Below are 14,432 nucleotides of genomic sequence, written 5' to 3'. Positions count from 1 at the left end.
AGGTATGGATTGTGCTGGTTTTGACTGGGATATGGTTAATTTTCTTCATAGTAGCGCACTGGGGAAGTTAGCTGGGAAGTGGGAGCACTGCTTGGAAAACAGGACTGGGCATCAGTGTTTGGTTTTTTTTTTTCCCCTGCAAGTGGTACACAATTGCATTTGTGCATCACTTGTTTCATTTTTTATATATATATTTATTATTACTATTATTGTTAGTCTCTTCCTTTGTTATCCTATTAAACTGTCTTTATCTTAACCCACAAGGTGGTTCGCTGAGGGGGGAGTGAGTCAGCAGCTGTGTGGTGTTTAGTTGCTGGCTGGTGTTAAACCATGACGTTGATACAACAGAAGAATAAAGCATTCTCTTCAAAATAATTTTTAAAGCTTTTTTTCCTGTAAGAGAAATAGAGTGCCTGAAATCCCACAGTTGTATTGGAGCATCCATGACTATCGCCTCCCACAAATGCCTGGAAGAGTTAAAGCAAATATTGTTTTCCTTAACTAGAGGTGGAATCATGCCATAGAGAGTAGAGTGCTTAAGTACAACCTCTATGTTATATTTGGCGGCTGGGCGGGGAAAGACTTGTGACAGAATGGACCAGGAATGTAGAGTTGTTATGAGATATGATTCTGACCCTTCTTTTTTAATAATATGGGCATAACACCTAATATGATGCACAGGTGAGGAGTTTTTGATCACCTGCAATTATTCTCATGTTCAAATACTTTTGTTTTACTTGTATTCAAATACTGTTGTACATTGTTTTACAATGATGATAGGTGGCTGGCTTGGGAAGAAATGCTGGCCTAAATAGATGTGCATTTTAGATAAAAACGAATATTCAAAAAAAGTAATTTTAGATAAACTACCCTTAAGTGTCTTGTTTGTCTGTCTTTTCTGTCTTTGTCTGATTTTTTAGATGGTAAGCTCTCTTGAGGTCTGGCTAGCTTAATTTTGTCATAGGCTGTGTAATGACAGTATCAGTGTCAGTGCTAAGGAGGATATAATGTCACTCAGACACTGCTAGCACAGAAGTTGTATTTTGTAGGTTATCACTGTTAAGTACAAATATATTACAAACATTAAAAAAAAATTAGTAGAGAAATCCCACTTTCCCTTGATTGTGCACTTCTGCAGTGGCACTTTGGAAATGCAGTACTCTTTCTGAGGGAAAGATATGTACATAGATAATACAAGTTGCAAGCTGCTGCATGTTCAAGGGAACAAAGCAAGAAAAAAATTAAGCGGCAGCAAATAAAATTAGCAAGTTAGTTTCTCTCATTAATTTTGTAATTTTCCGTGTAAGGATCCAGCTTAAGGAGAATGAGGTACAAACATAATGAGAATGTAAATCTCACTTTGTATTTTCTTCCACCACAGTAAATGTAGTTATATATATGTATTTTTAATCTAAATGAACAGACGATGAGGGAGAAAACCAAACCACTACTCTTATCAGGTTTCTATAATAGCAGTTGATAGTATTGCCACTCCCATTGCAGGATGTCTTCTCAAGTGTATTTTTTTTAATCCTACATCAAAGCTGATGATTTCAAAATAAGAGTGGAAGACAGTGAAAGTGAGTTATGCCATCCAGTGTATCTTTCTGTAGTGTTGAAGGTAAGTACAATGCTTTTTCCAATGGACTGATCCAGTATGTCTTGTCTCTGCTGGTACAGAAGAGAGATCTCTAGAGTGTAAGGCTTGAAAGATAGCCTTGGGCTTTTGTAAGCCACTGTGAGCGAGTTGGAGGGTAATTGGATCAAAGAGAACAGCTCACTTCCCTTTGCGCTGTCTGCTGTAGCAGGGGAAATTTTTTTTTCTCACAGAGAATAATGGGACATACAGGGTGCATTTATCCCTAATAGATAGACTTATCTTGAGTGATTGTGTACTGGAGTAAATTCAGTTCATGGTTCAAGTGTGACTTGATACCATTCAGCAAAGCCACGCTTTAGCTGATTTTATAGTCAGTGGTTAAAGTAAATTCAGAAAAGGGAGAAGTGTGGCAGTGACTAGTTCACTCAAGACAGGAAGAGAAAGATCTTCCTCTGCTTTTAGCAGAAGAGAGGAAGAAAAGGTACGTTGCTCTGAATATCCTTCTTGCTAATATCAAAATTGATAAGCAATCAGTTTAAAGTTGAATAATGCACTGGGAGTGAAGAAACCACACGTCACTTAAACTCTAGGATGCATACCTAGAACAATATTTGAGGTGCAATCAATAATGAATACAGAAGCACTTGTTTCCTTCTAAAACACTTATGCTAATTTTAAACATCCAAAACATATACATAGTATACAGATTGGTGGTTGCAGTTTGGAGAATTTGCTTGTTCTTTTCAAACATGTAACATAGTCTTTTGAAGTCAGCTGGGACAGCTGACCCCAACTGACCAAAGGGATATTTCATACCATATGATGTCATGCTCAGCATGTAAAGCTGGGGCAAGAAGTAGGGGGACACGTTCGGAGTGATGGCATTTGTCTTTCCAAGTAACTGTTACGCGTGATGCAGCCCTGCTTTCCTGGGGATGTCTGAACACCTGTGGGCTGATGGGAAGTGGGGAATGAATTCCTTGTTTAGCTTTGCTTGCATGTGCAGCTTTTGCTTTACCCATTAAACTGTCTTTATCTCAACCCTCGAGTTGTCTCACTCTTCCAATTCTCTCTTCCATCCCACTGGTGCAGAGTGAGCAAGTGGCTGTGTGGGGCTTGGTTGCTGGCTGGGGTTAAACCACAACAAACTTTAAAAGATACACAATGTTGATATATGTCCATTCCTATTTAAAAAAAAAAAAAAAAATCTAGTCAAAGTCTGAATACCTTTGATAATCTTACTGCTAAGTCATTAAGGCTTTAAAATGGATGCTTACATTTAGGAAAAAAATTAAGATTATAGTAAAATGTGCTGTTTAAAATGCAGGAAAAAGCTGTTTTTCCCATGATTGCTTAGTGTTATGACCCATATAAAAATGGTTAAAAAAAAATATTTGTGGTATCATCAATAAGAATGTTTATAAAGCATTAGAAGCGAGCACTTGATCAAAGCTGAATACAGTTTGCAGATGCTGTTTATAAGTATAGGTTATCCTTATAAAGTTTATTATGAAGGGAAGCAGAATGATTGATTTAATAATAGGTAGGTTTTGCAGTACTGTCCGAAGCATATCCTTTTATAATCCTTTGCCCTCCATGCAAAAGCTGAAATGTAATAAATGCACCAGAAAGGACAAAATTCTATTTAATTCTCCATTTTTTTATGAGGATAGTATGCTTGAAGGCAATCTGCACTCATGCTGTTAGCTGCAGTGTTCAAGTGCTCTGTTTATATCACAGCGGTGCTTGAAGTAAGGTTGTCATTGTTTAAGCAATATCTTAAAAAAACAAACAAAACCCAAAAAAACCCAAACAAAACCCCTGCAAAAAAGCAAAAACAAAAACACAACCCCAACACATGAAAAGACCAACCAAAAAGAAAAAAAAACCAACCAACAAAAAACAACTAGAAAACCAAAACCCAAACCTAAACCCTGCGAAGGCATGGTGAGGGCTGGCAGGTATTCACAGAACCAAAACCGCGAGCTGCGGGCAGGGGGCGGCTGCCAAAGCTCCTTCCCCATGTGCTTGAAGGGGTGTCTCGGCCTTTTGGACAAAATGAACCAAGAGGTTAACAGGGCTGTGCTATTTGTGCAGTTTGGACTTTCTCAGTTACTTATAAGAGCAGAACTGTCTAGGGAAGCTTTTGTACTTTTGGACTAGCAACTGTAGCCTCATCACTGACCTAAAGTTTGGAAAAAATGAGATTTTATGCACAACTGTTGTTTAATGTGTATACATCTGTGTGTGCAATTTGGGTACTGATCAGTAAAGACTTCCTTATTAGAGTCCTAATACCATGGTATTGAGTTTTACAAATTCCTGGAGAGCATTCAGTTTTGCTTCTCCTTTTTTTTTTTTTTCTTTTTTTTTTTCTTCTGAGTAACGTTTGGGAGTTGTGTGTGCACTCCTGTGTTGTTACATCTGCCAGTCCCACTACTCCAGTTCAGGAGTTTGCATGATCAGAGGTGTCGCTCCCTATAAAAGGGTTAAAATGTTAAAAATTTTCAGTGTGCAAAAGGAGCGGAGGAGGTGCTTGGTCAGTGAGGGCTCCAACCTACCCTTTGCTATTGCTGGAAACTACATTGATGCTTTTATTTTAACTATTGTCCTGGAGAAAAACGTTATAGATATTTTATGTCCGTAATGTAAACATACGACATCAAGTGTTGCTTAGTATAATTTAGAGATGTGAAAAGAAAACAACAACAGAAATCTTTAATGTCAGATGTTTTATTTTTATTAAAAGAGGAAAATAGTCCCAGCCTTCACCTGTTCTTTTGGACATCAGGTCATTTGTCCTTTTATATCTTCCAGAGCGGTTTTTTAAAATTACGATGTTCTACCTCTCTGGTGCTGCTTGCCTTCCTGGTGCCAAACTGCCCTCCTCCCTGCCTCACCTCTCCTTACAAGGCTTTGGAGAAAATGTTACATCTTTTAGAGTTGTTGATTCCCCAAGGCTTTTGAAGTCCCGGCAGTTTGCGTCTCTGTAGTTAACTTACCTACAAACAGAAGGAGGCAGCACCCAGGAGGTTTTTTGTCTTTGCTATTTGGTTGTGTGTTAGTTTTGTGTTTTTTTTTTTTCGTCTGGAGACAGACTTTCCTGCCACTTTATCAGTGAAGACACTGTGGAGGCACCGGAGAAAATGGATACAAGATGAGACTTCCCCAGGGCGATGCGTGTGTGGTAACCCCTGCCCAGGAGGGACAGAGTGGAGGTTTGCGTGCCCGCAGCACCGCTGAGGTCTGCTCTCAGCTCCGAGCTGGGGCTCTGCGTTCAGAGGAAACACGCAACTGCCAAAAGCGGCTCTTACAGCAGTCATGTTACCCTTGCTCCTTCTGCATAAGAGCATTTGGCACCTGGTTTCAAACTGTTTGTCAGAGTCTCTGGCAGGCTCCTGTCAGTCACAAAAAACTTGGCTCGGGGTTGTGAATATCTGTCATAGTTTCCTGGGACGTTTGGGCTATTTTCCTTACTGCTCCTACACCAGCACTAAGCCCTAAGGATGGAGTAGTCCTCAGGTGTATTTTCTGAGGATGTAGTTCAGTGGAAATGGAAGAATGGGCATGGACAAGGAGAGATGCCAGAATTGGGGTGGCTGAAGGTGATATCAGTGAGGAAACAGGGAGCATCCCTGTGTGATTACCCTTGTGGAAAGTAAACCTACGACTTCCCTTTGGGTTGCAGCTGTCAGTGCTCTACACCTAAAGCTTGGATTTCATTATTTGAATGAGATGAAAATCAGCTGTATGTGAAGCTTTGTGTAATCAAAACCAGGTGACTGCATTTCTACCTGCTGGAGGTCTGCAGGCTGTTGTGTTCCTAAGGAAATGTTGGTGTGGGTGCCCAGGCTGTAAATTGTCTTTCACATGTTTGTGTCTGTATGACTTCCACACCTCAGTGTATGCCACAGCAGTATTTAGCAGAGGCATATTTGCATAGCTGGTATTTGAAATTTGCTGTTTGTTTTTAAGGGCCTGTTAGAGGTGCCATTATGTGAAACAAAGGGTTTGCTTTTAGGCCATCCTGGCCATCCCTTTTTTTTCCCCCTCTCCCCTTCTTATCTTTTTAATGAGTTTTCATTCATTCTGCCTCTTTTGAAAAACCCTTATCCTTTCTCCCTCCCTTGAGGCTTGTAGTTTGATTAAAACTAACCTGAACCAACACCATGTACTAAGCTTATGATACCAGAACAAGGCAGATGGAGAGAAAATGTTCAATTTAAGTTAAACACACTTTACTTGGAATAATATACTCATTAGATCAGCAGCTGTGTAATCATCCTGGAGTTTTCTGGCTACATGTCCTTTTTCACATCTGTCAGCCAAGTTAGATGTAAATGTAACAGTTCCTAGAGGTCTTTTGAACCAAAAGCTAATGCTGGATTATGGTAAAATATTAAGGTATGTTCCCCCTCCCGCCCCGCCCCTTTGTGCCAAATGTAAAGTATTGATCCAGGGTTGTCCAGAGCCTGGTAAACTGCAGAGTAGCAAATGATAAACCTTTCTTAATATAAGTCATTTGAGAATATATTTATATACAGCAATTTCATCTTATCTGAGTGACACAGATACAAAATTATGATTTCTCTTTTTATTTTTCCCCCCCTCTCTATCCAACCTGATGTGTGAGTGAAACCAGCTTAATGAAGAGTCACTCAGCATGTGGGCATGAGTAGCAGTTCTGGCTTTGAAGTATCCTGGATATGAGACACTTGGAATTGGCCTCATAAGAGACTTAAGCTTTAGTGATGCAGAGTGTATATGTCTGTTTTCTCTAGGAACATTGGATTTCTGCTTGCTTTAGCTCTTTGTGATTTCATAACCTGCCCAGAGCTCTGGGCAGTGTATGTATATATCCAGATAATTAATATGTGCATGTGTGTAGCTCAAGACTCCCTACCTTTCAATACTCATGTGCATGTATCAAAAAGTAGGTTGGTACTGGAAATATTTTTCATTGGCAAATAACTATTTTATGTTATGCTAATCTGTTTCTATGTGTCTGCTAAATAAATTCACTTCAAGGGAGGGAGTAAAGCTAAGTTTTCAACAAAATGTAATGCTGAAATACTAAGCTAGATGCCCAGATTTTGAAAAAAAAGATTTGATGCATAATATAGTTGTGAGTTCTTGGTGATTTTTACTGTGTATTAGGAAAACATATCCTAATTTAAGTGTGTACATGGAAACAACTGCTTTGAAGATCTAACGGACAAGTGAGTCTTTCTAGGTTTTGTTGGCATAAATGATGAAGCTGTTGCCATCAATGTTTGTTGATCACTTCATGTTTTCAGTTCACATAAACCTCAGAAATATAAGCATGGGCCTAGTCCTGACAGCAGCTGTCAATAGCTTAATGATTTACTCTTCTAAAAGTGGAAAAATACCTTTAAAATGTGCTTTGTTCTTGAACTACATGATTTGTGAAGTTGTTCTTTAAGAAACAAGATTAAAAAGTGCCCCCTACCAAAATAGGAAGGCACATTTTAAACTCAGACACACCACTGCTGTGGAAAATAGTCCTTCTAGTATACTGCTGCTGTAAGCATGCATAGGAACATCTGACGTGATTTACTGAAGAGTATGGCTGCAGGAAATTACAAAATAAAGTTTCAGCAAGGAATATGAAAGTGCTTACATAAACCGGAGACCCTGACCTACAACAGTAAGTCAAGTGAAACAACAATAAATACTAAAGCTAAAAAAAAAAAATCTGCTGTTTGAGTAATTCCTGAAGTAAAAAGTTAATGTGTAGTGCCTGAAATATGAATGAAGAGCAGAGCCACTCGCTGGGGCGCAAGCTGCGTCCTGCTTCCTCTTGCAGGGCCGTAGATTTGAATTTCATGTCGTATTTTGCATAAACTGGCTATATACTGAAAAACAAACTTGGATGTTCACATCTTTTTGAAGCGAGCGTGGCTTTGATGTGACTTCTAAAGAGTTGCTTAACCCCTGTCTGATGGCATTAGTCAGTGCAAAGGAGCTATAGTGAGGCGGGTGCAGGTGGGGCTTCCTTTTATGCCTGAAAGTCTCTTGCTAATATCTCCCAGTTTCAGTTCGGCTGCAGGAGTGTCAGAGAGTTATTGAGCTTTCCAACGTGAAGGGATGTAGTCATTGCAGGATGTTTGGGAATAGCAGAACATAAATACGAATCTTTTCTCGGTTTCTAGTTTTCACTGCCTGTTACTGGTAATAGCGTGTGTGCAAAGGCCCTGCAGCCTTTGTGCAGTTGCTTGCTGTAGAGCAGTGCCAGCTATGGAAGCTCTGTTCTGGACTTTGCATAAGCAAGGAGTCCTACTTTTGCACTTAAGCGAAGATCCAGTTTAGGCTCATTTCAGAGGTACACAAGCATCTGCCTCAGTCCTTGCTGTGGAAGAGAACTGGGCAATCGTTTAGGGTAAAACAGATTAAAGCTCTGCTGAAAGGAAGAGAGCAAGACAAAAAAAGCACATGAAAACCATTAAATTGAATGTTATGGACTTTCATGTGTATGATACACTGTAATTTCGAAGTTCAAAATTGCACTATGTTATAGTGTCCCTGTATAGGGCTGCAAACCAGAACTGTTCTGAAAAACTCTTGAGTCTGTCAGTTTGTTGAAAATCAGACATTTTGCTGGATTTAGTTTGTTTTGATGAATGTCTGTTGAAACTCTGATTGTTGTTCTGACAACTCAGCCTATCGTAGCTGCAACCTTCCCCATGGACCATCCCCATGGAATTGGAGAATTCTTAAGAGTTCCTGCAGTGACTCAGAACCAAAGAACTGAAATTTCATGTGGAAGGACAATCTTTCTTTGCCCCAGTTCTTGTTGGAGTAAATACATTTACATATATGTAATGTTGAAATAATGTGTTGACCAGAAGTGGTAGTTTCATGTACGATTACTTGTGTAAGTATTCTGACTTGTGTAAATATTCCTGACTTTTTCGTAGAATTCTTTAAGGAAGCCACAGTAGCAGGAACAAGACCCCCTCAGTACAAACTGTTCTGTTCCTTGACAGAGCGCTGTTTTAAGCTGTGCTTTAGTAGGCGCAATAGGGCAGGCATTGCCTTTTATTTTGTGGAAGTTATGTCTGCTTTCAGTTATGTATTCTTAAATACATACTGGGGTGGTTAATGGTCTTCAGTTCTAAATTGTTTTGTTCTGAAAGAGAAGAATAGTGATCTCTGCCCGTTACCTTTCCCCTTTTCTATGCCAGTGTGGCTATGCCTTATCCCATACTTCTGGCGAAGGCAGCGTGTGTCTCGTGAGATACTGATAGCTGTTGTGATGATTACCGCCCTCCCCAGGTTTCCCATCAGTTCCTGAAAAAAATTTTCTATTTCCCTTAATTTAGAAGTCTGTCTCTTGTGTCTGTTTTACAGCTGTAAAATGTAATTTGGCAGTACGTTTTGGGAATAACTTTTCTTGGTTATGTTACTAAAATTCATAATTATTTTTTGTACAGATCTCTTTCGTGCTATCTTGAAGCAACCATAGTTAGCTGTTAAGACTAAGACATACTTCTGCTGGGTTTGATTATGCTAGATAAGTGGGATTCCCTCTAAGGAAAGGGTTTGCATGGGTGGAGTAGTTTGCAAAAGATTTTCTGTGTGCTGGAAAATAATGCATTGAAACAGGAAAGGGATATTAAATTCACCAGACTTGCACTCTGTTTCGATAATCATTAAACCTCTTTTCCTGTGGTTTTGCAATCAATGTTAACCCATCTGTCCAGGACAGATCATTTTGCCAGCTATTGAATTTTTGGTTAACTTCCTACAATGTCTTGTCTCATGCGGCTCAGCAGTCCTTGCAGACCTGCACTGGGAATTCTCTCAGGTGTGGAGAGTCAGATTCTGGTCTGGTACCGAAACCAGAACTCCCCTGCAACAGCAAGACTGTGTAAAGGAGGTTTTTTGGTTGGTTTTTTTTTTTTTCCTTTTGACTAATGTGAAATAGTTTTTAATTAACTTTATGGTTTATTCAATCAAATTTTAGTCACAATTTCTGAAACCTATTCTAGGCTGCATTGCAGTTGCTTCTGTTTGTATGGGAATTATATGCCTGCACCTTTCTTTATTTTTCTTAGCATATTTATTTGTTTTTATCATTCTTTGACATTTCTGTAAGACATTAATTTTCACAGCAGCTTAAATGAACCCAAAACGTTCCTTTCACAGGAGTGGTATAACTTAGTTTATTCTGAATTTTACTGATCTGCATATGGGACTTGATTCACATTTGGAGGCTTTGTAACTTCAGTTTAAGCTCTGTAGTTGGTGATTATTCACTGTGGTTTTTACTTTGTCATTCTCTTGTGTAAACATGTCATTGTCCTTCTTTTGAGAGATGTACTTTTTTATGGTCAAGTTAGTCTTGTAGTTAGAACTTCAAAAATAAGTAATTTTGATTGCAGAGGTTATTCTCAAATGCCCATGGAACATAGAATTGCTATACTGCTATTTTGATACTACCAATAAAAACCTTCTTTGGAAATTTCACGTCAGCTTAATACAGATTGCAAATTGTAAAGACCCACCCTGAAACTTCTGGGAAGTTCAGGGGAACTTTGTCATTGGAATTCATACAGGGTGTCATCTTGCCTATTTTGCTCTCCCTAGCAAATAAGACTTGCCAATCTGGTAGCGCTCAAAATAAGAGAAAATACTTGTGACAGAGAGGACATGTTAGGCAGAGTACAAGTTGGTCTTGTGTTGTTACAGCCGATAGCAAAGTGACTCTGTGTATGTGACCGTGTACATGTATTGTACCCTCTCCAGTGTTCTCCCTCTCTTATTGTATAACCTTGAGGCTTACAGGAGGTATTTTCTTAGAATGAGATCTTCCAAATTGCTGCCATCTTCTAAAAAAAACAACAGCTTATGCAGCTTCTTTAAACTGTTTGGTTAATAAGAGATTACCTTTCCTTTGCAAGCCAGTCCTGAACACTGATGAAAGATGCCTTTCTGCTGGTTTGGCATTTGGCTCCCTCTTCTGGCCAGTGTTTGGAAAAGCTCAAATTAACGAGGATTTTCCTTCTGGAGCTACAATAAAAAAATAATTCAGTGCAGTCTGTAAGATAAAATTTGATTACACTTGATGCAATTGCAAATTGAATGTATAATTTGTGACATATGACCTGTGTCTGTTTACATTATTCAATATGAAATGGTGTTGCTGATAATTAAACAGTAGAGAACAAAATGTTTTATTGCTTCTGTTCTGTACCTAATCATGGTTTCTGTTTCCTTCTTCTCCAGGTGATAGAAACACTTTCAAAGCTTTCTCGCACTCCTATTGCAATAGGCACAGGAATAAGGTATGTTATTGCCTTAGTGAAAAAGCCTCTTGCGTGATGCTCCTTGGAAAAGTTGTTAGAGGCAGTATAGGCAGTGTCCCCCAGTAAGAACTTCTGTGGTTGTAAACCAAATTGCCCAGTGGACAGCTAACCAAGGTTCTGGACCTCTGAGGATCTCCAAAGGGTATCTTCTACCTCTTACTGAAGTGCCTGAACTGCGTTTACTTCTTGTGTAGAAGCACAGGGTGGACAAATGAGCAGTTAGTATTACAGAACTTGTGTGATAATTGCGACACATGGATTCTAAGTCAGGCTGATGCAGTGCTGATTGTATGTAAAGACAAATGGGTTTTCTCTTCTTTTTCCCTTCTAAAAATCAGCAAAACTGCCAAGTTTGTGAGATTCTCATTTTCAAAAAGAAACCAAAAAACCCCAACCAAAACTAACCTCATGAACTATAATTGTGGGCTGTGAGAGAAGGTGAAAGACTTCATGCTTTGTTGTTCTCCATCTTTTTGAATGGTTTGATTCAGCAGCCTTATCATATATGAATGGATGATGTTTTAAAAACATAGATGATGTTTTAAAAACATAGTCCTATAATCCATGTCCCGTGCTAAAAGTAGTAGTTAATATTCCTAGCTGAAAAACTGATAATGATGTATATTAGTGGTGATTTATAAACAACCCCATCAGTAGGGTTGTTGTAAATCCAGTATCATGTATAGAAGTCTAAATACGTGTATACTCTTCATCAGAGGAAGAGGGGAATGTACCAACACATTAACATATAGTAAGCTGTGTGAAAATTCTAGAAAAGAAACAAAACCCCACTATATGACTAGACTAGTGCTGTCTATACTTCATGCTATTTTTCTTTCTATAGGCCCTTCCCTACAGAAGAAAGCGTTGATGATGAAGATATCTACAAAAGTCTTCCTGATTTAATAGAGTATGTTGTAAATCTTTAGTTAAAGATTTTGGCTTTCAGTTGCATGCTATTAGTTATATGATGTTATAGAACACATAGATTTAATGAGAATGGGATGTTTATTTGATTTTAAAAGATTTTGTTAGCTGTTATGCTGTCCAGGAAGAATTAATTACGAAAGCTTATCTGAATGATTGTAATACATTTATATATGTAAGGAAGCATATTTCATGGAGAGCGCTTGTAGCAAAGTAAATCATGAATGCATTTTTAAATTATCTGTCTGTACTATGAGAATGCTTTCATAGAATTACAATATCAGTTGTAAGGGAATCAAGGAAATTGTCTTGAACTTGCAAAAAAAAGCCAACATGTTTGGATCATAATTCAAGCGGGTCATTTCTCTAAAGTCAGTGAAAAACTTTCATATGAGTTGCATTTACCTCTCTGGGCAAGTGTTTGCAGGATTATTAATTATTCCCAATTTTCACATTGGCTTTGAGGTACAAGTGAGAGAGACGTGAACATACTGTATAGTATCGAATGGTAGACTGCAGCTTTATTTTGCAGACTGGTGAGGTAAATACACCTGGGCATAAAAAATTGTCAGGAAGAGCTACTCTTTGTATCCTATGGCTAGAATATCTCAAGATCCATTAGGAATCGTGTTGGACAAGAGCTAGGATCAGGCTCGCTGTCCCAAAGCTCAAAGTTCACCATCGCTAGTGCCCATCTGGCTCTATCTTGGCGCTGGCCACATTCGATGTCCCTTGCTGTGATCTGGTGAAGTAGCTGCTGTGCACGCTGTTGATTTGTCTCTTTACTGCCTGTAAAGAAGAAGGGAAACAAAGCCTGCTGTGGTTGTCATTGCTCAACTTATCACCTCCCCTGGAAAACTCCTCCTTGTGTCCCTTGCAGGTTGTGTGGCTGTCTCATGAGAAAGCTGCTTTTCACTCTGTCTAGCTGAATGTGCAGAAGGTAGGAGTTGCAGTCTCCTCTGACACCTGGGTGGGCTAAAGGTGATGTCCTCCTCTCTTGGATGTGGTGGCATTACCACTGTTTTGAAAATAATATTTCTATCAGTTCTTAAATAGGTATACAAATTCAATACTGGGAGACAGTCCATTAAAAGAAAAAAACAACATAATCATACCAAAGAAATTGAGATCCATAGCTGCTCTTTTGCATCAAATTACAAATATTACTCACTGAAATTTCATAGTTACATGCTGTCTCAATTGTGGAGGAAACAATTCAAGAAGTACTCTCTTCATAAGAAACAAAAGTGCCAGTGAATGATGCAAATGGACCACATTTTTTAGTTTATCTTAATTAGTAAGTGTATTTGGCTAAAATTAATCTAATTGTCCTTGAGTTTAAATGGTGTCTAAGGAATGTAGAATGAATTTAAGGCTTTCTGAAAGTTGAAAGAGCTGTAGTATTTAAACATTTCTCTCCTTACTCTGCCTTTTTGCCAGCTTTTGTTCCCTGGAGCATAGACAGTAAAATGGAGTGTGTGCTGCATCTGACACAGCTGCTAGTGTTTAATGTGAAATGCTAGCACACCACCATCACTGGTGCACGCTGAAATGTTAGACTAACCTGGAGCACCTGGGCTTTCTGGTATCTGTTGGAAAAGGGAGGGATGTGAGCAATATCTGCATTCTGTTGAATCCCCCAAATATTTTTTTTTAATCACTCCATCTACTGAAACTTCTAACGGTTGTTTGCTTTATCCTTCTGATGTCCTCGATTTAAACAACAACAAAGATGATGCATATTTAATGAGAAATAAAAAATCGACTTGGTTTCTGTATATAGTCCTGACTACAGATGTAGTGATTTTGTATGGCATTTCCAAATAGTCCGTGTGGCAGCTGTATTGGTAGCAATTCTCATTCATTTTGATTTCTTTGAAATCATTAGTCCCTGCTGGTAGAGCTTCTGATGTCCTGTTCCTGAGTACTGATGATCCACTTGCAGAAATGGTTGTCCTTCCTAGTTCTAGTGGAGCAATCCTGAATTTATTTTTTTACTCTGAAGGATTTCAGTGTTGTCTTCCAACAACAAAAATCTCATTGTTATCAGCACATCTGATCAAGTTTCTGTATTATTATGACCAGACTACTTTCAATGTATTTTAGAGTTCTTTTGTAGACATACCCTAAGAAATGTGAGTGAAAGAGATATTATGGGCTTAATATGGTTCTAGTGCTAAATAGACAAAACTTCAGATGGACTGACTAATGAAGCTGAATTAGCTGATGGTAGACCTGAGCACTGATTTTATGCTGAGATACTTCTGTAGTCGGGTTAGTAGGAGGACACTTCTTGTGCATACTCTATTTTATTGTACTGTCTGATTTGCAGTTTGAAAGATTGCTTTTTTTCATTTTTGGGTAGCTGAAGGTTGCCGTGAAGTGATTGAGATACTGGCTTATGATGTGGAGGTACAGACTCTCAGCTGCTGGCTTTGCAGTCTTTAGTGTATTTTATCCCAGATAATCCTTTCTTTTGGTGAGAACCATACCTGTACCGGTGTCTCACATCCCAGTGCAGTGCGATGCCAGGCAGTAAGGAGAGGCAGCTCCACTTCACTTGATGTGATGGGAAA

At 38.8% G+C, this 14,432-nt stretch overlaps 1 protein-coding gene across 4 annotated transcripts in view; it reads left to right on the top strand.

The window, feature by feature from the left end:
• Window positions 1–14,432, top strand: part of VAV3 (vav guanine nucleotide exchange factor 3) — a 209,720-nt gene that overhangs the window by 89,246 nt on the left and 106,042 nt on the right. For all 4 annotated transcript variants that reach the window (XM_075760092.1, XM_075760090.1, XM_075760091.1 and 1 more), the window contains exons 3-4: window positions 10,850–10,908; window positions 11,774–11,839. In XM_075760092.1, the coding sequence (XP_075616207.1) occupies window positions 10,850–10,908; window positions 11,774–11,839 (125 nt within the window). The remainder of the gene's footprint in view (window positions 1–10,849; window positions 10,909–11,773; window positions 11,840–14,432) is intronic.

Source organism: Balearica regulorum, chromosome 8, assembly GCF_011004875.1.
Source record: "Balearica regulorum gibbericeps isolate bBalReg1 chromosome 8, bBalReg1.pri, whole genome shotgun sequence".
NCBI classification, from domain to species: Eukaryota; Metazoa; Chordata; class Aves; order Gruiformes; family Gruidae; genus Balearica; species Balearica regulorum.
Note: the sequence above shows the minus strand (reverse complement) of the source record. Positions and strands in the feature narration are given on the sequence as shown.